We start from the raw sequence: 27539 nt of genomic DNA on the forward strand, positions 1-27539 counted from the left end.
TGTCTTAAGAAAGGTACTTTATTTTTTAAGGAAAGATTCATGATTATCTTAGATATGAAAACAATATCCCAAAACTAGTATCAGTCTTAGGAACAAGAGGACATTCTATGGTTTACAGTCACTTCAAAAGGAACCTTTTTCAAAACCCTGAAGTCCCAAAGCCAACTGCAGCCCTGTGTAATTCTGTACTTAGAGAAGCCTGGCTGCTCTACCTGGGTACAGTGGAGTTTCCCCACATGACTGCGTACAGCTTGAAAGAAAAGTCCACTGTTTTCCACGCTTATTGAGCCCATGGTTTAGAGATAGGCACAGAGCCGTTCCAGCTGTCCAGGATTGGCATTACTTAGAAACAGCAGCTCCTTCTTCCCTTCTTCTGTAGCAGCTAAAATGGAGTCAAACACAGACAAATGACAATTCTCCCCACTGCAATGTGTTCCCCAGGAAATTCTAAAGTCCGAGGCTAGGTTCTCCAGACTGTGTTTGCATGTAAGTTCCCCATCCGCTCACCTTTGTTCTTCCCAACCTGTAGCTAGTTTTACTCTTTCCTCTAACATATTCCAATTACTTGCCTATAGTTGTTATTTTTTTTTTGGGGGGGGAGAAGTGTTTTTTGTCAGTCGTTGGGCTTGAACTCAGGGTCAGAGTGTTGTCCCTGAGCTCTTTTGCTTAAAGCTGGCACTCTGCCACTTTGAGCAACAGTGCCACCTCCCATATTCCAATTACTGTTTACTTTTTTTCCCTCCAGTGTGCTGGGATTAAACCTAGGGCTTTGTATTAGTATCTAGAGAGTCACTAGTAACTTATTTTCTAGTGACAGAACCTTTTACTCTATAGTCCCTAGAATATCCAGAGGTGAGGCAAGCATAAATGAATAGCTAGAATGTTTTGTCTTAATGGATCAAATCTGGTATTTTGAGTTAAGAATTTCATCACATATACAGGTATGGCAAAGATTTGGTTTAGTGTTGGGGTAGCCTCTCTGAGTATGGATTTTTCTAAGGGTATCAGCGTTTTGAGTTTCTCAACTGGAATTTGTTGTATGAATAAATGTAATGATAAGAGTATAGTAGAAACTCAAACATCCAGAAACATTACCCACAGGTTAGACATCGCTTTGATTCCTTCTTTAGCAAGAACATTTATATTCTGGACAAGAATTTAGGCTTTTTTTTTGGTCCTGGGGCTTGAACTCAGGGCCTGGGTACTATCCCTGAGCTTCTTATTGCTCTAGGCTAGTACTCTACCACTTAAGTCACAGCTCCACTTCCAGCTTTTTGGTGGTTAACTGGAGAATAAGCATCTTGTAGATTTTCCTGCCAGGGCTGGCTCTGAACTGCAATCTTTAGATCTCAGGCTCCTGATGGCTATATAATTACTTTTTAAATTGTAACCATCTCCTAACCACCTTTCTGCAATACCATCTTACTACCCAGAAAGGAGTCAAGATAAAGGGGGAAAAAAATGAAACAGAAATGACAGGTGGCTACTGAAGGACATAAAGGAGAAGGCTTATGTGTTCAACACTCAGTCCCAAGCTAGTAGAGCTAGTTTGAGAGGTTTTGGAAACTTGAGGAGATGGAGGCTAGCTAGGTCATTGGGCAAATGTTGGGGGACGGAGGGTACAGAATCTTTGTCTCTTTTTCTGTTTCTTATCTGCTATGAGGTGAACAGACTCTGTCACACTGTTTTGCCATGATGTACTACATACACCTAATTATAAGCCCAGTAGGCATGTAGCCAGATGACCATGGTATGAATCCTCTGAAACTGTGACTCAAAAGAATCCTTTTCTAAGCTGGGTGCTGGTGGCTCACACCCATAATCCTAACTATTCAGGAGGCTGAAATTGAGGTTTTGGTTTGAAGCCAGCCCAGGCAGGAAAATCTGTGAGACTCGTATCTCCAATTTACTACCAAAAAGCCAGAGTGGAGCTGACACTCAAGTGGTAGAGTGCTAGCCTTGAGCACAAAAGGTCAGGGACAGTGCCTATGCCACGAGTTCAAGCCTTAGGACTGGCACCAAAATTAAAAAAAATCCTTTTCTGCTTTAAGTTATTTGATGTTATATATTTCATAATAGAAATGTAAAAGTAAGTTTCGCAATCTGATTCAGTGAGATTCTATTGTGAGCACAAAGCTCTGGCAAAGTTCGGCCACTAACCTTTCTCATGCTGCAGCCACTTATTCTCTAAATAATACTGCATGGAACTTTCAAATTCCTTTGCATTATAGTTAGGAACCAGGATGGGAAGGAAGGGATCCAGTGCATCAAATCCTTCCTGGAGAAGAAAAGGAGAAGCATATGATATTAGTTAAGTGACAAATCAGCAGAGGGAAAAATTTTAACATAAATAGTATGTAATTACATTTCCCTAACAAGGAAGGTAATCAACACTTACTATTAAAAGATGATTATTTTTTCTTTTAGGTCCAAGACTGGGACTTGAAACTGGTACCTGATGCTTTTACCCACTGGCTAGCACTCTACTGAGCCATGCCTCCAAGCCCCAAAAGATGATTATCCTTAATATGTAATTTAATGAATCACACGTTATCCTAATCAACAACTCAGACAACCTGCATTGTGCCAGATATAAAAGACAGATATAGAAATCATCTACAATCTTTGAGATACTGAAACTAAAGACTTTCTTATTTTAAATTAACGTCTTTTAAGCCTAAGGAAGAACTAAGGCAATTAAAAATATTGGTAACACCTTGAATCTGTAATAAATACGAAAAACTAATCCTCATCCTTTTTTGTTTTGGTTAGTCATGAGGCTTCAACTCAGGGTCAGGGTGCTGTTCCTGAACATTTTTGCCCTACTACTTTGGCCAAAGTGAAGTTTAGTTGGAGGTAAAAGAGTCTCATGGACTTTCTTGCCCACCCTAGCTTTGAATTGTAACCCTCAGATCTCAGCCTCTTGAGTAGCTAGGATTACAGGTGTGAACCCTGAGTGCTCAGCCTAATCCTAGTCTTAAAACTCACAAATTATAATAATAATATAAAACAAGTTTGTCACTTTAGTGATTTCATTCTGTCATCCTAGATATGCAGGAAGTATTAATAAGAAGATCACAATCTAGGCTGGCCCTGGCATAAACATGAGACCTATTCATAAAACAAAGAAAGTAGCCAGGTGCTGGTGGCTCACACCTCTAGTCCTAGCTACTCAGGAGACTGAGATATGTGGACTGAGGTTCAAAGCCAGCCTGTGCAGGAAAGTCTATGAGACTCAGCTCTAATTTAACCACCAGAAATTGGAAGTGGTGCTGTGGCTCAAAGTGGTAGAGTGCTAGCCTTGAACTGAAGAGCTCAGGGACAGCACCCAGGCCCAGAGTTCAAGCCCCACAGCCCACAAAAAAAAAAGAAAAGCAAAAAAAGCTAGGGACACCACCTAAATGGTAGAGTGCACCTGCCTAGTAAGCTTAAGGCCCTGATTTCACACCCTACTATTTTCACACCTTACTATCACCCAAAACAATAAAAAGAACAACATTTAAGATTATAAAGACAAAACTGAGGAACTCTTAAAAGGAGACCAAAGAGGCAAAATAACTGAATGTAAGCCATTATCCAGGATATTTTTTTTCTATACTGGGATTTCAGGATAACAGCAAAATCAGGATAAGTATAATAGATAGATTACATAAAAATTTCATGCCAATTCCTATTTCCTCAATTGGTAAATGTGCTATGGCTGAATATCAGAATATGTTTGCTTTTTAGGAAAGAGATATTATTTAGGATAAAGAAGCTTGATGTCTGTGGGCTGGGGATATGGCCTAGTGGCAAGAGTGCTTGCCTCGTATACATGAGGCCCTGGGTTCGATTCCTCAGCACCACATATACAGAAACTGGCCAGAAGTGGCGCTGTGGCTCAAGTGACAGAGTGCTAGCCTTGAGCAAAAACGAAGCCAGGGACAGTGCTCAGGCCCTGAGTTCACGGCCTAGGACTGGCCAAAAAAAAAAAAAAAAAAAAAAAGAAGCAGCTTAATGTCTGTTACTGTAAGTACTTTAAAAAATGAGGATAGGGGACTGGGGATATAGCCTAGTGGCAAGAGTGCCTGCCTCGGATACACGAGGCCCTAGGTTCGATTCCCCAGCACCACATATACAGAAAACGGCCAGAAGCGGCGCTGTGGCTCAAGTGGCAGAGTGCTAGCCTTGAGCGGGACTGGCCAAAAAAAAAAAAAAAAAAAAAAAATGAGGATAGGGGCTGCAAATATGGCCTAGTGGTAAAGTGCTCGCCTCGTATACATGAAGCCCTGGGTTCGATTCCTCAGCACCACATATATAGAAAAAAGCCAGAAGTGGCGCTGTGGCTCAAGTGGTAGAGTGCTAGCCTTGTGCAAAAAGAAGCCAGGGACAGTGCTCAGGCCCCGAGTTCGACCCCCAGGACTGGCAAAAAACAAAATAAAACGAAAAAAATGAGGAGGATAAAGCAGATAAAGCAAACATGATAAAGTTAACATTTTAGGAATGTGGGTAAAGAGCATACAAGAATGATTTTTCTCGGGCTGGGGATATGGCCTAGTGGCAAGAGTGCTTGTCTCGTATACATGAGGCCCTGGGTTCAATTCCCCAGCACCACATATATAGAAAATGGCCAGAAGTGGTGCTGTGGCTCAAGTGGCAGAGTGCTAGCCTTGAGCGGGAAGAAGCCAGGGACAGTGCTCAGGCCCTGAGTCCAAGCCCCAGGACTGGCCAAAAAAAAAAAAAAAAAAAGAATGATTTTCTCTAAGTCCGAAATTATGATAAATAGGTTAAAAAACAGATATCTCTTTTGACAAACTATCACAGGGGAAATAAAGTTTTTTTTTTTTTTACTTTTTAATTATTATTTGTTATGGCTTAACCTTTTCCAGCAGCTCATGAGGCATGTAGGCATTGCTGGGCTTAAAGAGAGACCCAGTTTGGCTCAATGTCAACACAACGGCACCTCCATTCTGAAAGAAAAGAAACCAAACTGAATTTTAAAAGGTTGACAAAAGAATAGAAGTACCACATAATCTTCTGCAGATTTTTTTTCTTTCTACTGTGACAACAGTATGGTCTTGCACAATTAAAGGCATGTAAGTTGGCTCTTATGTCTAGATTTAGCTCTGACAATAAACTGCTGTAAGATCTTAAACATAGCACAATATACTTTTGGGTTTCAAACTCTTTCACAAAGATGACATTAAAAACATGTTAAACAAGTGCAAACAAAACAAAATTAGACCGAAGGAAGGGGGGACATTGTCCAAAAGAGAAATGTATACATTACTTGAATTGTAAAATGGCAACTCTTAATAATAACAATGAAATTCTACTTTACAAAACTAGGCCAATATTTAAGTAGTTTTGAGTAAAGTTTACTTCAATGAAGTGAGAAGGCTAGAAACTAAATATTATGATTTTAACTCAGACCTTCTAATTTGGTACAGGGAATTAAATAAAATAAAAGAGCATCCTGGCCATAAAGTTAGAGACAGGGAAGTGTTAGCAATGCAATAGCAGAATCCGTTCAAATGTATTTCTTTTGGAAATGCGTTAGGCATCATATATACTTACCCAATCATTTTTCACCATCTTCCTTAGGTTATGAACAAGTGCCAGTTCCTCTGGGGCAATCTGCATGTGTCAGCAAGAGAAAGAGATCACTATTAGCCTTGTTCGATGTTTGCCTGATACAAATGACCAACAAATGAAAAATCATCAACTATTGCATAACTGCGGTACCTTAACCCCTCAGACATGCTATGAAGCATCAGGCCAAGAACTGCCAAGCTTCTGGAAATTAAAAAGTCACCAAAAGAGAAAACAGGGCTGGGAATATGGCTTAGTGATAGAGTGCTTGCCTAGCATGCATGAAGCCCTGGGTTCGATTCCTCAACACCACATAAACAGAAAAAGCCAGAAGTGGGGCTGTGGCTCAAGAGGTAGAGTGCTAGCCTTGAGCAAAAGAAGCCAAGGACAGTGCTCATGCCCTGAGTCCCAAGCCCCAGGACTGGCAGAGAGAGAGAGAGAGAGAGAGAGAGAGAGAGAGAGAGAGAGAGAGAGAGAGAGAGAGAGAAGAGAAATAATTTGTTGACTGCTCCAAACACATTGCCTTCCTTGATGCTTCTGATCTCTACTTGGACCAAATAGCCTTACTTCCAAAAAACAACAGAAAGAGCTGAGTGCCACTGGCTCACACCCGTAATCCTAGCTACTCAGGAGGCTGAGATCTGAGGATTGAGGTTCAAAGCCAGCCAGGGAAGGAAAGTTTGTGAGACTCTTATCTCCAATTAACCATCAGAAAACCAGAAGTGGCGCTGTAGCTCAAGTGGTAGAGTGCCAGCTTTGAGCCGAAGAGCTCAGGGACAGTCCCTACGCCCAGAGTTCAAGCCCCATGACTGACAAAAACAAAACAAAACAAAACAAAAAGCAAAGACAACAGGAAAAAAATTAAGCAAGCAAGCAGAGCTGCTCTTGTTCTGACCTTTCCAAAATACTCCCTTAGTTTTCAATGCATTGTGGCATCACTGTCTTCTCATGATATTTTCTCTTCTGTTGGTTGTTGGACTTGAACTCAAGGCCAGAGTGCTATCCCTGAGCTCTTTTGGTCAAGGCTATCAAACTACCACTTTGAGCCACAGCACCACTTCTGGCTTTGTGTTGGTTAATTGGGAGAATAGAGTCTCACGGACTTTCTTGCCTGGGCTGGCTTTGAACTGCTATGCTCAGAGCTCAGCCTGCTGAATAGCTAGGATTATTAGGTGTGCACGAGCCACTGGCACCTGGCCATCTCATGTTATTTTCATTGTCTATCATTTGTTTGTGGCACTGTGGCTGTATGCATGCTAGATAAGGGCTCTAACAAAGAGTTATACTGCTAGCTCTTCCCTGTGTATGTTAATTCAAACACTCTTGGGGCAAGAAAATATATACTGCATGACCGACATGGGTAAGTCTCAGACTTTGTATATGATGGAACAAAAGTCACAAGAAGTCACAAAAACCAGAACAGAGATAGGCAATCTTCCTACCGGACTTTTATCTTGTCTTTTCAGTGTGGTCCTGCCCCACAGAGCATTGACCCCATCTACTGCCACAAGAAGGTGAAACATCCCGGAAGAGCTTTGCCTCTTGAGCTCCTTCAGCACAATCCCAAAAGCATCGGTAGCATTTCTCACTCGTGTTATGCCCTGGGGGAAAAGACAGTGGTTTAAGAGTGTTACAAGAGACCTTCTCTGGTTAGGATATGATACACATTTAGTGCTGTCTCCTTTACCTGCTCAACAATGTCTCTCAGAGGACTGCCTTTCTCGGTGCTCTCTCTCTTATTCCAGACATACTTCTCTTGAATTTTTATCTTAAAAAGAAGCAAACAACTCAAAACCAAAACAAGACAAAAGCTACTTTGCTTAAAATCTGAATCCATCTATAGATGGATTCATATTTAGGAGTTTAATTAACAAAAGTCAGCTTTATTTCTCAGGTCATGTAAGAAACAGCAATGCAGAATTGAATGCGGCTGGTGATGTCGGCTCACAACTGTAATTGTAGCTACTCAGGAGGCTGAGATCTGAGGATCAAGGTTCAAAGCCAACCTGGGCAGGAAAGTACATGACGCTCATCTCCAATTAAGCTCCATAACAAAATAATAATAGTGAATGCTTTCCAACTCATACACAGGGATGAATACCAGAGTTTTCTGTATGCTAGGCAAGTGAACTATTAATGAGATATAAAGCTCCAGCCTTGGCATCTGCGTTTATTTGTTTTTTTTTAACCAGTCCTGGGGCTTGAACTCAGGGCCCAGACACTGTCCCTGGCTTCTTTTTGCTCAAGGCCAGCACTCTACCACTTGAGCCACAGTGCCACTTCCAGCTTTTTCTATATGTGGTGCTGAAGAATCGAACCCAGGGCTTCATGTATTCGAAGCAAGCACCTTACCAATACGCCATATTCCCAGCCTCCATCTGCATTTTTTTTTTTTTTTTGGCCAGTCCTGGGCCTTAAACTCAGGGCCTGAGCACTGTCCCTGGCTTCTTCCCGCTCAAGGCTAGCACTCTGCCACTTGAGCCACAGCGCCGCTTCTGGCCGTTTTCTGTATACGTGGTGCTGGGGAATCGAACCTAGGGCCTCGTGTATCCGAGGCAGGCACTCTTGCCACTAGGCTATATCCCCAGCCCCCCATCTGCATTTTTAATAAAACTCCTAGGTCAGTTTTTTTGTTGTTGTTTTTGTTCAGCTGTGGGACTTGGCCTGGGTGCTGTCCCTGTGCCTTTTTGCTTAAGGCTAGCATTCTGACACTTTGAGCCACAGCTTCACTTCTGGTTTTCTGGTGGTTAATTGGAGATAAGAATCTCACGGACTTTTCTGCCTAGACTGGCTTTGAATTGAGATTCTCAGATCTCAGCCTTCTGAATAGCTAGGATTACAGGCATGAGCCACCAGCTCCTGGCAAGTCTTTATACTCAGAAATGAAAATCCCTCGTCTAGAGGTCATATGTAATAAACTGGAGTTAAGAACAATTCTACCATTACTTTCTGGTTCCCCAAAAAGATCTTATCTGGAGAAATTTTTATAGCGGGAAAGCTGTTCTAGACACTTAGGGGATTTTAAGGCTATATGGTGGAAAGGTCAGCAAATCTAGATTTTACTTTGTTATCCACTAAATATGAATAGCTTACTGGTACCTCTTCATTTCACATGGACAAATGAGTTTCAATGGTGAGCCTACTGTGAGAAAATGTATAAAATGTTGGGGCTGGGAATGTGGCTTAGTGGTAGAGTGCTCGCCTAGCATGCATGAAGCCCTGGGTTCGATTGCTCAGCACCACATAAACAGAAAAAGCCAAAAGTGGGCACTGTGGCTCAAGTGGTAAGTAAAGTGCTAGCCTTGAGCAGAAAGAAGCTAGGGACAGTGCTCAGGCCCTGAATCCAAGCCCTAGGACTGGCAAAAAAAAAAAAAAAGAAAATGTACAAAATGTTATGTCTATTCCAAAGTACAATGGCAATTCTTCATAGCTGATTAAGTACTCAGGGCCCAAAGAAGACAGGCTTTATATAAAGGCCGATCAGGAATCCAGCCACCTGGCTAAGGAAGCGTTCATTCGTAGTTTTGAAATTCTTCAGCCAGGCTGAAGCCTCTAAAGGTTGATCAAAGCGCTGTTTGTTGAAGGTAGACTGCAGAAGTTCCCGGCAATTTTTTACCCAAAGATGAGCTAAAGAATGAAACAAATTAGGCTGTTAATTGACTGTAAACAAACTCAAAATACTCTATAGGAAAACATTTTACTTTCCCATATATTAAAAAGGGAAAAATACATATATTTTCTTTTATACATGTGGTTTGGGGATTGAACCTAGGGACTCACACATACTAGGCTAGTACTCTATCACTGAGTTTTATCTTCTATCCACCATGTGTATTTCATAGAGCCTCCTTGATTCAGGGGTTTACCTCCCTGGTTAATCTTAGACTAGGCATTACCAATACGATCAATAAATAAGATATATATTTTTTTGCCAGTCCTGGGACTAAGTTCTGTCCCTGGGTTCTTTTTGCTCAAGGCTAGCACTGTACCACTTGATCCACAGTGCCACTTCTGGCCGTTTCCTGCATATGTAGTACCGGGGAATTGAACCCAGGGCTTCACGTATACGAGGCAAGCACTCTTGCCACTAGGCCATATCCCGAGCCCTGTTTTACTTTCGTGTGTGTGTGTGTGTGTGTGTGTGTGTGTGTGTACGTACATGAGTCCCAGGCTTGATTAGGGCTTTGGACTCTCAACTTGGCTTCCTGCTCACTGCTCACATAGTCCTACTACGTGAACCATGCCTTCTGCTGAGATGAGCCAGATACCAGGGGATCACACCCATAATCCTAGCTATTTGGGAGGCTGAGATCTGAGGCTTATAGTTTGAAGCCAAGACCAGCCAGGAACATCTGTGAGGCTTTTTATTTTTCTTTTTGGTTGGTCGTGGGGCTTGAACTCCGGGCCTGAGTACTGTTTCTGAGCTCTTCAGCTCAAGGCTAGTGTTCTGCCACTTGAGCCACAGTGCCACTTCTGGTTTTCTGGTGGTTAACTGGAGACAAAAGTCTCACAGGCTCTCCTGCCTGGGCTAGCTTTGAACTGCAATCCTCAGATCTCAGCCTCCTGAGTAGCTAGGATTACAGGCGTGAGCCACCAGCACCAGGCTTGTGGGACTCTTTATCTTCAATTAACCAGCAAAAGAAATGCTGAGCTGTGGCTCAAGTGGTAGAGTGCTAGGCCTTGATCAAAAAAGCTCAGGAGAGGGCTGGGGATATAGCCTAGCGGCAAGAGTGCCTGCCTCGGATACACGAGGCCCTAGGTTCGATTCCCCAGCACCACATATACAGAAAACGGCCAGAAGCGGTGCTGTGGCTCAAGTGGCAGAGTGCTAGCCTTGAGCGGGAAGAAGCCAGGGACAGTGCTCAGGCCCTGAGCCCAAGGCCCAGGACTGGCAAAAAAAAAAAAAAAAAAAAAAGCTCAGGAGAGGGCTGGGAATATGGCCTAGTGGTAAAGTACTCGCCTTGTATACATGAAGCCTGGGGTTCGATTCCTCAGCACCACATATATAGAAAAACCAGAAGTGGTGCTGTGGCTCAAGTGGCAGAGTGCTAGCCTTGAGCAAAAGCTCAGCGACTGTGCCCCCAGGCTTTGGGTTCAAGCCCCTGAACTAGGGGAAAAAAGTCCTCTATATTGCTTTCACTTTTCTTGCCCTTCTAGCCTTGATCAACAGCTTTCATTGAGATTCCTTATGCTATCTTCATACATAGTTACAATGCATTTTGAAATTATTCACGCTCTATTTTTTCCCCTTTCCTCCCCAGCCTCTCTCTAAACAGTCCTATAGTTAGAATTTTATTTATGTATATATGTATTTGTAATTATATATGCATATATGTATACACATGTATACTCACATACATCCTAAAAGATAAAGTTAGATCTAAAGATTTAGCTTTCACAGATGTAAAAGTATTTGATATTTGTTTGACGTGTTTTTTTTGCCAGTCCTGGGGCTTGGACTCAGGGCCTGAGCACTGTCCCTGGCTTCTTTTTGCTCAATGCTAGCACTCTGCCACTTGAGCCACAGCGCCACTTCTGGCCGTTTTCTATATATGTGGTGAACTGAACCTTGGGCTTCATGTATAAGAGGCAAGCACTCTTGCCACTAGGCCATATTCCCAGCCCTTGTTTGACTTTTTGAGCTTGGCTTATCTTGCTCAACAGGATTGTCTTCAATTCTATTGTTTTAGACAAAGCAAAACAAATAGTCACAGTGCTGCTGAAATAAAAGAATTAGGTATGACATTGAGAAGATAGACAGTTAATTCTTACCATCTGGAATATGCAATATAAGCCAGTCGTGTTTTGCACAGAAATGAGTAACATGGCAAAGACTGAGGGTTTTTCCTGTTCCTTTTCCCCCATCTAGAGTAGATGTTAAAGAAACATCACCAGAATGGACACATTTACTGGCAATGGTATTTCTTCTTTCCTTATCTGAGCGGAGAAACCATTGGCTCAAGAGGCACTGGGCAAGCAGGAAAGGATACACAGAAGATAGCGTACAGCTGGATGAGCAAAATTGGTGTTTTTCAGGTAATGCAGAAGCTCTAGGGCTGGTTTTCTTACCATCAGGTAAGCTTCGCCAAATGTCTTCACCTAAGAAAACACAAGGGGAGCTTGGAGCTTGGACTGTTAGAATTTCTAACCACATTTCTACTCATTTACACAGTAAGTGTATTATAGTCTAATACAGTAACCAAGAGCACTGAATTACATGTTTTTATTCAGTTATGAGAGGTTGGGTTGGTATAGAATTTGAAAATCTACATAATTCAGCTAGAAACGGAACCACATTATTCCATCACCATAAACATGTGTTTTTATCATTCTTGTTAATGATGTATAAATGACATACCAGTTAATTGGAGTCTATAAATAGTTCATACATCTCTCCGACCTAACTGTGCATACCACTTATAGTCAGTGAAAATGTTAAAAGTATTTAAAATGTTTAATGAAGTGTTTAATATACAGTAAGCATTCAGTAAACATTAATTCTTTAAAACTTATTTAATAATAACAATAATTAAAAAGAAGTAAAAACCAAAACAAATGCCAAAGAGATAAAATTTACTTGTAATCAATCCTTATTACTATAGTCATCTACGGTTTTCCCTAGAATTATTTGTTTGTTTGGTTTTGTTTTTGTTGCCAGTCCTGGGCCTTGAACTCAGGGCCTGAGCACTGTCCCTGGCTTCTTTTTGCTCAAGGCTAGTACTCTGCCACTTGAGCCACAGCACCACTTCTGGCCATTTTCTATATATATGGTGCTGAGGAATCGAACCCAGGGCTTCATGTATACAAGACAAGTACGTTACCACTAGGCCATATTCCCAGCCCAAAATGTAGTGTAGCAGCGGACTGCATGGGCCGGGAATCAAACCTGGGCCTCCGTCTGGCAGGCGAGAATTCTACCACTGAACCACCCATGCATAAGTTCCCTAGAATTATATGCAGAGCAGTTTAGGAACAAGTGTCATCAACTGTCTGTGCCCATGAGCCCATTGCTCCAGCCCCAGCTTACATTACTCTGGTAATGACATACTAGAGTTTATGTATTTGTTAACATATAAACTCGTTCCTTTTTGCCATCAAAATACTTTGGTAGAAAGTAGATTGTTATGTGTGAAAAATTGATTTTCAAATAAAGTACATATGTCTGCTAATGAGAATAAGTACCCAACAAATACTATTTGCAAATATATCGGATAAGGTTTTATTTTGTTTTTGCAAGTCCTGGGGCTTGAACTCAGACAGGGCCTGGCCTCTGTCCCTGAGCCTCTCTGTGCTCAAGGCTAGTGCTCTACCACTTGAGCCACAGCACCACTTCCAGCTTGTTGTGTTTATGTGGTACTGAGAAATCGATCCCAGGGCTTCATGCATGGTAGGCAAGTACTCTACCACTAAGCCACATTCCCAGCCTAGGATAAGGTTTAAAACAGTACTGGCCATTTTGTCATTTGTTGCTTTTGTGCTGTGGATCAAGCACATGCTTAGCAAGTGTTCTACTACTAAGCTACATCCTCAATTCCAGTGTTAGGATTTGTTAATTTGGCATACTAAGAATTGAACTCAGGGCCTCATGTTTGCTAGACAGGCACTCTACCACTTGAACACAGCTACCAACCCCTTAGATAAACCAAAACCAAAACCAGATATCCCAGCAACTTCCACCAAATTGGACTGATAGTTAAATCCAAACCGAATGGAAAATGCAGTATTTTTCTTTTTCGTGTGTGTGTGTGTGTGTGTGTGTGTGTGTGTGTGTGTGCATACATGCGCGTGCCCATACACTATTACTGAGGAATGAACTCAGGGCCTTGAATTCTTGCTTAGCTATTTATTTCACTAAAGGCTGGAGCTCTGCCACTTGAGCCACATTTCCACTTCCAGCTTTCTGGTGGTTAATTGGAGATAAGAGTCTTAGGGGACTTTCCTGCTGGGCCTGGCTTTGAATAGCAATTACAGGTGTGAGCCACCAGCACCTGACTGGAAAGTGAAATCTTTAAAAATGTATAGATAATAAAAACCAGAAATGTCCTATTAGGCAAAACAACTGTACTAAAATAATAATAGTGAATTGACTTCATGTGAGTGGAATTATGGAACCAATGCAGGAGTGTTATAGAAATGTCCTCTGAAAACTGTATGGCTTTTGGAAAGTGATCAGAAAATGACGGCTCTGACTTGATCAACTCAATGATGGGGCCATTGGGGAAAACTGGGAGGATGCGCCTAGTTGAAGGAAGTAGGTCACTGAAAAGGTTTAACTTTGTCCTTGGCTCATCTTGGGCTTTTTGACTCCAGTGGTGTGAGCCACTACATTCTGCATGCTCTTATGCCATGATGTTCTCTGCCACCATAGCCCAGAAAAAGAGATCACTGACCATGGACTAAAACCTCTGAAGCCATGAGCCAAAATAAATGCTTTCTCTTTAAAACTGTTCTTTCGGGGCTGTGAATGTGGCTTAGTGGTAAAGTGCATGACTAGCATGCATGAAGCCCTGGGTTTGAGTCTTCAGACCACATAAACATAAAAAGCCAGAAGTGGTGCTGTGGTTCAAGTCGTAGAGTGCTAGCCTTGAGCAAAATTAGCTCAGGGCCAGTGCTCAGGCCCTGAGTGCAAGCCCCAGGACACACACACGGACACGGACACGGACGGACACACACACACACACACACACACACACACACTAACTATTGTTTACTTATAAAATAATATTTATGGGACTGGGAATATAGCCTAGTGGCAAGAGTGCTTGTCTCATATACATGAAGCCCTGGGTTTAATTTCCCAGCACCACATATACAGAAAACTGCCAGAAGTGGTGCTGTGGCTCAAGTCGTAGAGTGCTAGCCTTGAGCAAAATTAGCTCAGGGCCAGTGCTCAGGCCCTGAGTGCAAGCCCCAGGACACACACACGGACACGGACACGGACGGACACACACACACACACACACACACTAACTATTGTTTACTTATAAAATAATATTTATGGGACTGGGAATATAGCCTAGTGGCAAGAGTGCTTGTCTCATATACATGAAGCCCTGGGTTTGATTTCCCAGCACCACATATACAGAAAACTGCCAGAAGTGGTGCTGTGGCTCAAGTGGTAGAGTGCTAGCCTTTAACAAAAAGAAGCCAGGGACAGTGCTCAGGCCCTGAGTTCAAGGCCCAGGACTGGCAAAAAAAAAAAATTACTAGGTGTTTTTGTTTTTTACCAGTTGTGGAGCTTGATTGAGCTCAGGGCCTGGGCACTGGCCCTGAGCTTCTTTTGCTCAAGGCTAGAACTCTACCACTTGAGCCATAGTTCTACTTCCGGCTTTTTTCCCCATGTATGTGGTAGTGAGGAATCGAACCCAGGGCTTCATGCATGCTAGGCAAGCACTCTAGCACTAAGCCACATTCCCAGCCCTATTTACTAGAGTTTTTTTTTGGATCGGTAATGAGGCTATTTACTAGGTTTTTAAAAAAGGATTTAAGGAGGTTAGCAGAAGATAAATGGCTCAATTAAATAATTCACAAAGGATAGTGATTAGCTGAAAAAGGTTTTCAGATTCAAATTTCAAATTTTATGGATTATTTCCCGTCTTTTTCGGAGTACCTGCATTACATAGCGAGGAGGCAGGCCATGGGGAAATATAGTCTTCAGATCCTGGAGAGGGATGTTGTAGTACTGACCTTCATGCTGTTCCCCATGCTTGGCCTAAAAGATAAATATACAAACAGGTATAATGGAGAGACAAAGTGGTAGAGACTGAAAAGTAAATAGGGTTTGGGACACTACACTCGGGAAACATTCATCTCTCAAGGGTGGAAATTTACCTTTCACATTTTATCTTAGAAAGCAATGTTGGTTATTGTCCCTAAATCCAATATACATACTGTAATGGTGGTTGCTTGAATGACAAAGCCAGTTGTTCAGCAAGTAACAGTGGGAGTAACAGAGGTAATTCTTGCCATCTGGATTTTTCTGTGCTATGTACAGAGATGCCCTAGTCACGTGAGAAGATCATCTGCATACTGCTGTTTCCATAGAAACCCCGGAGGAATGAGCAGATAAAGAGACTACAATTACAGAGGGAGCTAAAAAGACACTTCAGTGACTTTATTCATTTATTGTTTCATTTTGTGTTTGTGAAAATTAGTGAATGCTAGAGATGTCTTTAAACATCTCCTGCTGAAATGATGTAGGTTTGGGTTTTTTTGGAGTGGCATGTCTTTTTAAATTTGCACACAGCCATATTAAGATGAGAAGACCCATAGGGTGGGGCTGGGAGAAAAAAGCTGCTGGTTTCCTTCCCATTAAATAAAGCACAGACCACACAACTAATTTCATTTATGAGAGGCAGCAACACAAAAGGAGAAAAGAGGCAATGCCCAGTCTAAAAGGACCTAGACTAGAAAATACAGCATTCAATACCATTGGAATCTTGGCTTCTTGCTGTTCCTCATAACAAATCAAGTTAGTTCCCTTTCCAGACACTGGAAAATCCATTTACAAAGGCAGACTCTTATACTAGATTGGTTGAGTATTAGGAAAACTAGGTTCTATATCGATTCTGTTGTCTGATTTGGGGCAAAGAATTCTCCAGGGCATCATAAGTTGATCATGTGGTATTTACATTTGGTTCTGGGGATGAATCCAAGGGTTTGCATATACCAGGGAAGTCTCTACCACTGAGTTACATACATAACCCTGATCAGTCATTATGTAAATAAAATTTTATTAGAACATAACCATACCTATTTTTTCACAGCAGAGTAAGGTAGCTATGACAGAAACTATTAGTGCTTATAAGTGTAAAATACCACTCAATCCTTTAAGGAAAAGTTTACCAGCCAACAATAAGACCAAAAATGAATACTAATCTTACCCTGTGAGAAATTAAACTTAATAAGTTTTTATTCTCCACCTATTATGTGCTCAGCAAGATCTTTGGCACTAATGACTTCACTAGTAGGGATTAAATCAGAAGAGCTGTGGAGTTAACCTTAGTGCTTTATGGAACCACAGGGTCAAACAGGGAACATCTGGAATCAAAACAGTATCTCAGACACATCATGTAACTGACTATTCATGCAATTCTGCTTCTTTAAAGTTCAGTGTTTCTGATATGCAAAAAGAATACAGCACCTGATACCTGTGGTTCATACCTATAATCCTCAGGAGGCTGAGATTGAGGTTTGGAGCCAGCTTGGGCAGACAAAATCTAAAATCTCTAGACCCCTATCTTCAATTAATTATAAAAAATGCTAGAAGTAGAGATGTGGCTTAAGAATGCCAGTCATGAAGGAAAAAGCTAAGCCAGAGTGTGAGGCTCTGAGTTTAAGGAGGAAGGGGAGGAGATGGAGATAGTGACAAAAATTGCAAATTATAATCTCTGGAAAACACCAAATATACATTAAAAACTCACCGGGTCACTTTCACTGGTCCGGGAAATAGCTCTGGGACTCTCAACAAGAATCTCATTATTTAGGTGAACAGCAATGTTTTGGGGTACCTGGGTCCCAGTGTGCAAAAAACATCCAGAGTCCAACTACAAAAGAAGCCATTTTAGTGTTCTAAAATGTTCAGGCCTGTTTATACTTATTATAACATTGAAGATATACAAAATATCTGTAACTGGGAAGAAATGTTAATAACATATCGTTATTTTATGTAATTATTACTTACAATTCACTAAGTCGACTCACAACACTCATCTTCGAATCTGTTCCAGGCAGTATACTTCCATACCAGGGCTCTGCCTCATATGGATACAACTGTGTTTAGAATCTTTTCAGGAGCACGGCAGAGCAACTGACACTACATTTTAGTACTAATCCTCTTCAGTTTTATCTACTGGAGAGAAAGCACTGTCTCTTTAAAAAGCAGAAAGCTGAAAATATTCATGGCCCACAAGGTGGTGCTACTTCCACAGCTAATGACTTTTTAGTGAGGCTTTTTAGCAGTAAATTAGAAGCTAGCAAAATGGATTCCTTAATCTTAGAGCGCTATAAATGGTATCACCCAGCTAGCCTTGTTTCTATGAAAAACAACCATATGTACGATTCCTTCTGCACAGTTCCAGAACAAATATAATACAATTCTGGACAAGTTCTGCATTTGTGAGCCAATCTAGAAGGTCACCCTGAAGCAAACTAAAAACACCCACAAAATTCTTTTCACCAACATTTCGATACAGTCTGGCCTTAATTGCTTCTTTCTTGTCTGGAACTAGGAAGAAAATATTTTAGATTTGTAATTCATCACTTGAGGCAAAAATCTATTCTATTTAGCTTTGCTGTTATTTCATATTATAATAACAGGGCAGGTTTTTCATAAATCACAGAGTAAGACCTGGGGGAAGGGCGTTGGGAAGAGCCATACAGGAGGAAGCTCCTTTTTAGGAAATGTACTCTAATCACATGATCTGATGAAAGTGACAAGCCCTTCTGGCTCAGTTCTTATCCTCTGGATTTAGCTTTGGGAGGATTTCCCTAGAACTCAACTTATCCAGTTTAGGTATTCTCTTGGGTGCTATAACAGCATAATAAGATAGAAGTCATTTATTCACGACTGCATTACTGGACTGTGAGATTCTGGAGAACTTGGACATACTATGCAATAGGCATAGTGGTTAGGACATACGCTTCTAAGTCAGCCAGAGCCAGCCTCTACTATAGGTACATTAACTAGCCATTCAAAGTCTGTTTCTGAATCTTGAAATAAAGATGTTAGCATGAGTTGGTCATGAGAATTAAAAGAAATAAGGCATTAGTGCTAGAAGTCGCACATAATCACTCAATAAACAATAACTATAATAGTGAAATGATTCATCTTAGAATTCTAAACACATTGAAAAACGATTTGGCAAATATAAAGAATGAAGTAGCCCAATCACTTGGCCTTTTTCACTTACAATTTTACTTTACTCTTAGATGATACATGTCTAAACTGAAAACTGGTGTTTCTTTTAAATATTTCATTAAGGGATGATACTCATTAAAAGAATGATTTTAAGTTAACAAAGATCTTGCGATCAAACTTATCTTTGCTTGAAAATGGTAATTATTCTATAATGTAGTAAATTCTCAAGTTCAATTTTTTTTTTTTTTTGAATACAGGGTCTTATTGTCTCAGGTCAGGCTGATCTCAAACTGAAGATTTTCCTGCCTCAATCTCTCCCGTGTGCTGGAATCACAAGCATGTGCTATTACACTAGGCTTCAAGCACAATTATTCTACTGAGACTGGTTGAAGATTTTTAGGGTAGCTGAATGAAGCATATGGGTAGAAAAATGAAATAAGTATTCTTTGAGTGTATACTTTGTAAAAGCACTATGTAGGTGAAATTCTCCAGAGAATTTGATTCTGGATATAATAAGGCCACCTGAAAATAAGAAATCTACCTTATGGCAGTTGGCAAAATGCTAAGCTCTGCTAAGTACTTACTTTATAGGCCTTGGAGACAAGCCGGGTAATTCCTTTCAGCATTGTTCTGATGCTCTTAAAAAGGAAAACAAAGAAAAAGTGAAAAGGTAAGCCACAACTGGGAAAAGATTTTACAACATGCAAAATTGAAAACAGACTAATATCTAGGATACACAAAGAAAGCATATGAATTGCTAAAGAAAAATGGGTGGCGGGAGGATGGTGGCTCATGCCTGTAATCCTAGTTACTCAGGAGGCTGAGATCTGAGGATCACAGTTCAAAGCCAGTCCAGGGAGGAAAGCCCAGAAGACTTTTATGTCCAAAACCAGAAGTGGAACTGTGGCTCAAAGTGGTAGAGTGCTAACCTTGAGGTAAAGAGCTCAGGGACAGCATCCAGGCCCTAAGTTTACAATTAACAAAAAAAAAAAAAAAAAAAAAAAAAACCTCGCTGTTTAGCAAACTAAGTAATGGAAAGACCTTATTCCAGGACAGCCTGGGCAGAGAACGTTCGCAAGCCTTCATTTTCACTGGTAGCTGAGTACAATGGTATGTCTGTCATCCCAAACTATGTGAGAGAATTATAGTTCCAGGCCAGCCTGGGAGAAAAGTACATGAGATGCTGTCTCTGTGGCGGGAAGCTGGTTGGGGTGGCATGCCCCTGTGATTTGAGTGACAACAGGTAGCCTTAGGAAGGCAAATTACAGCTCAGATGTGCGACCAAACAGGAGGTAAGACTCTATCTATCCTAAGAACATTTCTAGGGATCGGAGATGAGGTCAAGTGTAGAAACCAGCCATGAGCAAGAAATTTAAGAGAGACTTCAATGAACTGAGTTCAAGCCCCAGTACTGACATAAAAATTAAAAAAAAAATAAGATTAAAAACAGTGAAGCAAGGGGATAGTGGATTATGACTATAATCCTAGATACTCAAGAAGCTGAGATGCAGAGAACTGTGATTTGACACAGCTTAAGCAGAAGTCTATGAGACTCCAAAATAATCAGGAAAAGACAGGCTACAGGAGTGGTTCAAATGATACAGCATCCACAGTGCAATGCTGAGACTGAGTTCTAACCCCAATACTAACAAAATACACACACACACACACACACACACACAAATTAACATAAATACAACAGCAAAAAAGGTGAAAAACACGTCTAGAGGAATAGCTCAGCAGAATTGCACTAGCCTACTAAGTATAGACCAGTAAGTTCAAACCCCAGTTCTAAACACCAAAAACAAAAGAGTAAAATGAGCAAAAGATATGAACAGGCATTTAGCAGAAAAGAAATACAAATGGCAAATGAAAGAAATTGTCAACTTCATTACAAATCAAAGAAATGTAAATAAAATTATGATAAGGATGTGCCACTCATAATCATCATTCTTAGGAAAAATGAAAAATAGAAAATATTAAAAAAGACCATGAAGCACTGGAACTTTCACATATTGTCAGTGGTAGTTTTAAATATCTTGCTGTGAAGTTGAATAAGTACAAGCCTACAAACCCAATATTCTACTTCTTAGTTATTATTCTAGAAAAATACTTATACAAGTACACTTGGAAATATATAAGAATATTCATAGTAGTAGAATATGAATTGTTTTGAAACTATCAAAAACAAAAAATCACACCTGTGATCGTAGCTACTCAGGAGGCTGAGATCTGAGGATCGAGGTTCAAAGCCAGCCAGGGCAGGAAAGTCCATGAGACTCTTATCTCCAATTAACCACCAGAAAACCTAAAGTGGTGCTGTGGCTGAGGTGGTAGATCATTAGCCATGAGCTGAAGAGCTTAGGGACAGAGCCTAGGCTCAGAGTTCAAGCCCCATGACCCACCAAAAAAACAACAACAAAAAAACCACAAAACTCAAAAATCACTGGGTTCTATTGCTCATGTTTGCTGAGATCTGAGTATTACAGTTCAAAGCCAGCCCAGGCAGGATAAGTCCAGGAGATTCTGATCTAATTACCCACCAAAAAGGACAAAATGACATTGTTGTGAGTTTGTCAAAGTCCCTTTTCGAGACCAAGTTTACTACCTATAAAACAGAAACACTGAACCAGAAGTGTTTTCAATACCTTTTTTTTTGGTAATAAAACTTCTACCAAGCTACAAACAATTTGTGATACTAATATATAGCAGAAAGTTTAAAAGGCTGTGGCTAGCCGGGTGCTGGTGGCTTGCGCCTGTAATCCTACCTACTTAGGAGGCTGAGATCTGAGAAGTGCTGTTCAAAGCCAGCCTGGGCAGAAAAGCTCCCATGAGACTGTTATCTGCAATTAACCACACAAAAACTGAAAGTAGTGCAGTGGCTCAAGTGGTAGGTGCAGTGGCTCAAGTGGTAGGACACTAGCCTTGAGCACAAAGAGGCTCAGGGACAGTGACCAGGCCCTGAGTTCAAGCCCGGCAACTGACCAAAAAAAAAAAAAAAAAAAAAAGGCTGTGCTTAGTAAAGGTAGGAAGAGAAACTATCAGTTCTGATTTCCCCTTTCTTCCAGTTCCTAAAGCACACTGGGAAAAGCATAGGGCTCCAAAAGCCTCAGGTAACCATGACAACAATAGTTAACATTTACTGAACACTATTTATTCATCACTGTTCTGTGTGTTTTATGTGAACTAATTCATTTTATCTTTACAACAATCCTATTATGTAGGTACTGCTATTACTGCCAATTTATAGACAAGGAAACAAAGGCAACTGTGGTAGAATGGTTTCTGCTGAGATTTGAAACTGGCTCTACCTCTTAATAGTTGTATGACCTTGACCAAGTTACTTGAATTTTATGTGTCTGTTTCCCAATCATAAGGGAAGATAATGGTAGTGTCTAAATATAGGACTGTTACAAGGATTAAACAACTTATAAATTAACAGTTTGTTATTATGAGTAAGTCTCTACATAGTTACCAGTTAAAAAGGCTGAACTCTGAGAGCATGTTTGGAGATTCTAGTGGGGGATATAGTTCCTCCTCTTATACCTTTGAGGCAAAGAACAGTCTTCCTCTATTGTAGAAGGTTGTCTTTGCCAGAGCATTCAGCTTTGGGGGGAATATACAATAAGGGATGAGAGAGGAAGGAGATACCTGCTTAACTACCCAGATCAGCAAAATCAACTCTGGTGATCAATGTGGTGACACTTATAGCCAAATCACCTTCACACCCAAAAATGCTGAACTTTTGTTTTTTGCCAGTCTTGGGGCTTGAACTCAGGGCCTAGGCAATGTCCCTGAGCTTCTTTTGCTCAAGGCTACCACTCTACCACTTGAGAGCCACAGCGCCACTTAAGGCTTTTTCAGTTTATGTGGTGCTGAGGAATCGAACCCAGGGCTTCATGAATGTTAGGCAAGTACTCTACCAGTAAGCCACATTCCCAGCCCTGAACTTTGAATCTAGACAGTCGAGTATATATTTCTGGATTGTAGATCTAGTTTAGAGTCTTAGTATACAAACCAAAAAAAATCTTAAAGTTATTCTGTTAAATTCAAATTATTTACAGATCCTTATGCTTGTATTTACCCATAACTTGTCAAATATAGTCAACCTTGATCACATTCTGCTTTTAGCATTTGAAACCTTATTTTTAAAGTTAATAACAAAGGATGTTTCCTATTTACAGTTTTTAGAAAATGCCCCAGCAAGGAAGCATCAATATTTAACTTCATCTAATGGGGAACTATGAGTGCAGCTCAGCTAACAGTGCTGCAATTTAGCAGTGTTAAAAGCCCAGCTGTCTGCAGTTTATGACTGATGCCAAGAGCAGAATAATAAGGCAATACTGGAAATCTGGGCAATTCTGCTGATTGTCACTTTATTTAAAGTTTCAGTTAAACCATACCCTCACTTAAATCAAGAACAAAAATCACAATTCAAGGCAGGCTACTTTGAAGGTTAGCCATGATTTGGCTACCCTATGTGTTAGCTTCTCTTTGCTGATATGACAAGTTATCACAAACTTACTGAGTTAAAACAGTAAAAATTGCATTTCTGAGGTTTCAAAATTCAAAAAAATACTTCACAATGAAACTTCCTTATATTACAAATGTATGTTAACTCAAAAATAAAATAAGGTTGTATTCTAGAGACCCTTGGAGAGTCTATTCTTGCCTTTTCCTGATCTTGGAGGCTGCTTGGCTCAATTGATCCCTTTCATTTTTTGAATCTGCAATAGCTGGGAGTTTTTACTCATATTACATTATTGGGCGTTGCATTACAAGTCCTTAGAAGATGGAATAGGGACACAGAAGATTCAGAGTCACAATGAAAGTATTTTAAGATCAGCTGATTAGCAACCACAATTCTATTTACATCCTTTCGTTTCCCTCTTGTCATATAATGTAACATGCTTATAAATTCAGGGATTATATTTGGACATATTAAGGAAAAACATTATTTTGTTCATGTATTTACTCGTTCAAAGTATTCAAGGGCTGGTCAGCCAATAAAGCTATTTTATTGAATAATTAAAATATTTTAGTTTCTGGTAGGCTCTGAGATACACACACACACACACACACACACATACACACAACTACTGCTACTACTACTACTGTCTGCTTATACCTAGCCAGCAATTCATGAATAAGCAGTTACTGAACTGGAATCAGAGACCATAGTAACTTTTTATTCACTGGTGATGACCTCCGAGTGTTCTACTGATGCAGCTCAGTAGTAGAGTACTTGATTAGTATGCATAGGCCCTGGGTTTTATCATCACCAGTTTTTTAAAGAATGCAGTGTTTTCCTTTAAGTATATGAAGGCTGTGATAAGAAATTTTACTATGAAGGCAATGGAGTATAATTAAAAAGCTTGCTCTGTGTGTGTGTGTGTGTGTGTGTGTGTGTGTGTGTGAGAGAGAGAGAGAGAGAGAGAGAGAGAGAGAGAGAGAGAGAGAGAGAGAGAGAGAGAACTCAAGGCCTGGGCACTGTCCCTGAGCTTCTTTTGTTCAAGGCTAGCACTCTACTACTTGAGCCACAGCGCCACTTCTAGCCTTTTCTGTTTATGTGGTACTTAGGAACTGAACCCAGGGATTCACATATACAAGGCAAGCACTCTACCACTAAGCCACATTCCCAGCCCCAAAGCTTGCTTTTTATGAGACAGGCTACTAAAGATTAAGTTACTTAGTTTCTGTAAAACAAGGGTAAGATTATCTCAAAGTACTATTCTAAGGACAAAACAGACACATTTCTTTTTTTTTTTTTTTTGGCAATACTGGGGTCTCACTCAGTACTTCCTGCTTGTTAGGCTGGTGCTCTACCACTTGAACCACATCTCCAGGACTGCTTTTTGCTGGTTATTTTAGTTTAGTAAACTATCAGTTTGGGCTTAAACATGATCCTCCAGATCTCAGTCTCCTGAGTAGGTAGGATTACAGACATGAGACTCAGGTGTCTGGTGAGACATGTTTTGTTTTTGTGACATGGTATTCCACCAATGTTAACTCTTGTTCTTTTTTGGTATTTTAAATACCTAACATTTTCATGATTTCATCTAATATTTTCATGATTTGCCTTGCAATAGACTATGAAAGCATACAAAGAATTGTTAGCCAGGGCTAGGAATGGGGCTTAGCTGTAGAGTGTTTGCCTAGCATGCATGAAGCCCAGGGCTCAATTCCACAGCACCATATAAACAGAAAAAGCAAGAAGTGGCACTGTGGCTCAAGTGGCAGAGTGCTAGCCTTGAGCAAAAAGAAGCCAGGGACAGTGCTCAGGCCCTGAGCTCAAGCCCCAGGACTGGCAAAAAAAAAAAAAAAAAGTTAGACAGTCTCTGTCCTCAAATAAAACTGGCTGTTGGCAGTATACTTGCAAAGATGAAGCAAATAAAGAAAGCTTTAGTGTAAATCTAGGTGGGCTCCATAAATAAGTTGGGGCTTGTTTAGCATAAGTGAATATACAGTGTGGTAATGAAAGCCCATTTTTCTTTATCTGCGAAGAACGAAACAAGCAAGAACCCAATCTATATACTGTAAGAGGGACACTGAAGAATCTAATTTTGAATTTTGGAGGTTGAATGGGCCTTTGAGGTCAATCAGTTCAGTAGTGTCCAGTCCACCTTCTCCCAACACCCTTTTTGTGTAATTGAACTCAGGTCTCCCCAGCCCTCGTGGTTTTTGAATTACCACCTAAATCCCTCAGAAACCACAGATATAAAGGGAAGAGAAACCCAGGTAGATGGTTCCCCTAATTAATTTTTCTTTGCTCTTTGGGTAAAAAATAAGAGTGGACTGAACTTTGGGGTTATAGTTTACTATTTCATAGGTCTATTCAATTAAGTCATGAAATTTCAGTATGGCTTAGGGAAACAAGTATTGGTTCAGTAGCCACAGAATCTGATAGGTCTTGTTTTGCACTATTAACAATCTAGAAGGCTACAACGCGCAAATTACCAAGTACACCCACAAACCTTATCAACACAACTGTAACATAGTAATACTCTCCGCACTTTCCCCGTGCCTAGAAGCGAATTCCACTTTACATATATTACCTTACTATTTCATACATCAACCCCGAAGACATATTTAATGGGTGTTATTGTTGTTGCCGTCTACTTTCCTGGAAGGATCAAGTCCAGAATCGAATTTGCAATACAAGGTTTCTTTACCCTCTAACCGCCTATTGCAATGGAAAATGTCCTATTTTTTGAGTAGTGAATAAAAGACACAAAAACCTCGCAGCGGATAGGTAATTGTGTGGAATTTCAAACACCTAAAGTGGGGTAACGAGATGAAGAAAAGGAGGATGCGAGAGCTGTGCAACCCACAGCCCGGGCGTAAGTCCTCCCCCCCCCCCCACCCCCCGGCAGCCCCCAAGTAGGCAGGGGCGCCGGCCCCACCGACCTCCCCGCTTCCTTCCTTCAGGGAGGTTCGGAGACCCAGTCCGTCCCCTCCTCGGCACGTGCCCGGGGCCGATCAGCAGCTCCCTCACCGTGAGACGCTAGACGCGGGGTGGGTGGTGGGTGGGGGGGACTGGCGCTCGACTCCCGCAGCCGGCTCCGAAGCGCCCGTCACGCCACTGGGAAGACAGCTCGGGTCGTACGGCAGGAAGCTAGTCAGCGCGCAGTCGCCGCGGCCTCCAACCACCGGCCAGCGGAGGGGCGCGCCGCCTCCCCCGACCCGCTCACCGCGCCGAGGAGGAGGAGCGGCGGGGTCGTCCAGCCGCGACGACGCGGCGACGAGGCCGGGCAGGTAGGTGGCCGTAGGTCTCAGCTCGCCACTCGGGTCATTCCCACCGTTAAAGGGAAGCTCCACCCGCCCGGGCCGGTCCTTTCCTCCCCCCCGCCCCTGCAGCCCACAGGAATGGAACCGTCCCGCGGGGGGGATTGTGGGAGGCGCACGCGCGAGAGGCGGAGGTGGGGGGGGGGGGGCTGAAGGAGGCGGCGGCGGCGGCGGCGGCGGCGGCGGCTGTGGCGGCGGTTGGTAGCCGTGGGGGCGGGGAAGGGAGGGGGTGGCGTGAAGAGGAGGTGGTGGAGGAGGAGGAGGTGGTGGTGGAGGAGGAGGAGGAGGTGGAGGAGGAGGAGGAGGAGGTCTGGGCTCGCGCCGCCGGAGGTACGCGTGAGGGCCTGCGCCACAGCGGACCTGACAGGGGCCGGGAGAGAGTAGGGGACCGCGCGGGGGAGGCCGCCCCTGAGCGAGCGCTGACGGGCGGGCTGGCGAGCGCGCGAGGCGGCCGACGGTGGTGGTCGGAGGGAGACGCGAGCGACGAGCCCAGCTACGGTCGTACGCGTGCCGGCGGGCGTGCGCGCTCCGAGGCCGGAGTCGAGGGGGAGGAGGGACTGTGGGGAGGACGCGAGGAGGGAGGAGTGGGAGGCGGCGGGGGGGGGGGCACGAGGCGCCCTTCGCTCGCTCCCTCCCTCCTGAGGAGCTGCCGCCGCCGCTCTGCCGCCGCCGCCGCTCCCGCCGCCATTTTGGGTTCGCTTTGCGGAGGGGGAGACGATCCCCGTCTCGGTTGCGGACCCGCCTCCCCTCAGTTCCCCCCCCCTCCCGTTTAGCCCTAGGCCCGAGCCTTCTGCCCTCTCACACCTCCGTCGGTCGGCTTCCCTGCCGGTCGCTTCCTGACAAGCGGGAGGGATCCGTTGTGGACCAGGGGAAGCGGAGGCGCCTGGCTTGCCACCCCCCTCTCCCCCACTTCCCTGCACTCCTCGCTCTGGGCCTCGGCCTCTGACACGGTGAGTGGAGCAGTTTGGGCAGGCCTTTGGGCCTAACTACTTTCTCGGCGACTCAGTCCTTGGCTTCCCGGGATCTCCCTTCATTCCTCTCTCCCTCTCCCCCCTCCCTCCCCGGGCCTGGACCTCCGGGAGACGGTGGTAAGGATGGGGGTGGGGAGGGGAGGGGAAGGAAGGGGATCCTGCGCCTACCGGGAAGTCCCTTCAGGCGGGGTGAAGGGGTGTCCCTGACAGGCGGACTGTCGTCTTGGGGGGAGAGGGGCGGGAAAGTGAGCGAGTGGAGGCGGAGTCGGCTGTGCCCCTGACAGGTTAGTTTGTGTTGTAGGCATGATTGGAGCATCTCCCACAACCCAGTTTGTGCCCGTTTAAAGGACAAA

General features: G+C 42.6%; 2 protein-coding genes across 6 annotated transcripts in view; one reads left to right on the plus strand and one right to left on the minus strand.

The window, feature by feature from the left end:
* Positions 1–27413, minus strand: Dap3 (death associated protein 3). Of its 3 annotated transcripts, none has more exons than XM_048357560.1 (13): positions 27355–27413; positions 19015–19068; positions 16995–17117; positions 15182–15283; positions 11562–11670; positions 11344–11436; positions 9068–9198; positions 7259–7339; positions 7014–7172; positions 5557–5616; positions 4860–4949; positions 2161–2278; positions 1–382 (listed from the first exon to the last, which is right to left on the minus strand). In XM_048357560.1, the coding sequence occupies exons 2-13, from the start codon at positions 19054–19056 to the stop codon at positions 297–299; spliced, it is 1194 nt and encodes a 397-aa protein (XP_048213517.1). In that variant the 5' UTR covers positions 19057–19068; positions 27355–27413; the 3' UTR covers positions 1–296. The 3 variants fall into 3 exon arrangements, with proteins under 3 accessions (XP_048213517.1, XP_048213519.1, XP_048213518.1); XM_048357562.1 differs by lacking the exon at positions 27355–27413 and adding an exon at positions 27020–27038; XM_048357561.1 differs by lacking the exon at positions 27355–27413 and adding an exon at positions 25926–26141.
* Ash1l (ASH1 like histone lysine methyltransferase) overlaps positions 26164–27539 on the plus strand; it is a 126861-nt gene continuing 125485 nt past the window's right edge. For 2 of the 3 annotated variants that reach the window (XM_048357545.1, XM_048357547.1), the window contains exon 1: positions 26823–27165. The gene's annotated coding sequence lies outside the window, so the exon portion shown is untranslated. Of the gene's footprint in view, positions 26186–26822; positions 27166–27539 lie in introns of those variants that run through there. The other variant, XM_048357546.1, reaches the window with a different exon arrangement.

The sequence above is a fragment of the Perognathus longimembris genome, chromosome 11 (genome assembly GCF_023159225.1).
Source record: "Perognathus longimembris pacificus isolate PPM17 chromosome 11, ASM2315922v1, whole genome shotgun sequence".
Taxonomy (NCBI): domain Eukaryota; kingdom Metazoa; phylum Chordata; class Mammalia; order Rodentia; family Heteromyidae; genus Perognathus; species Perognathus longimembris.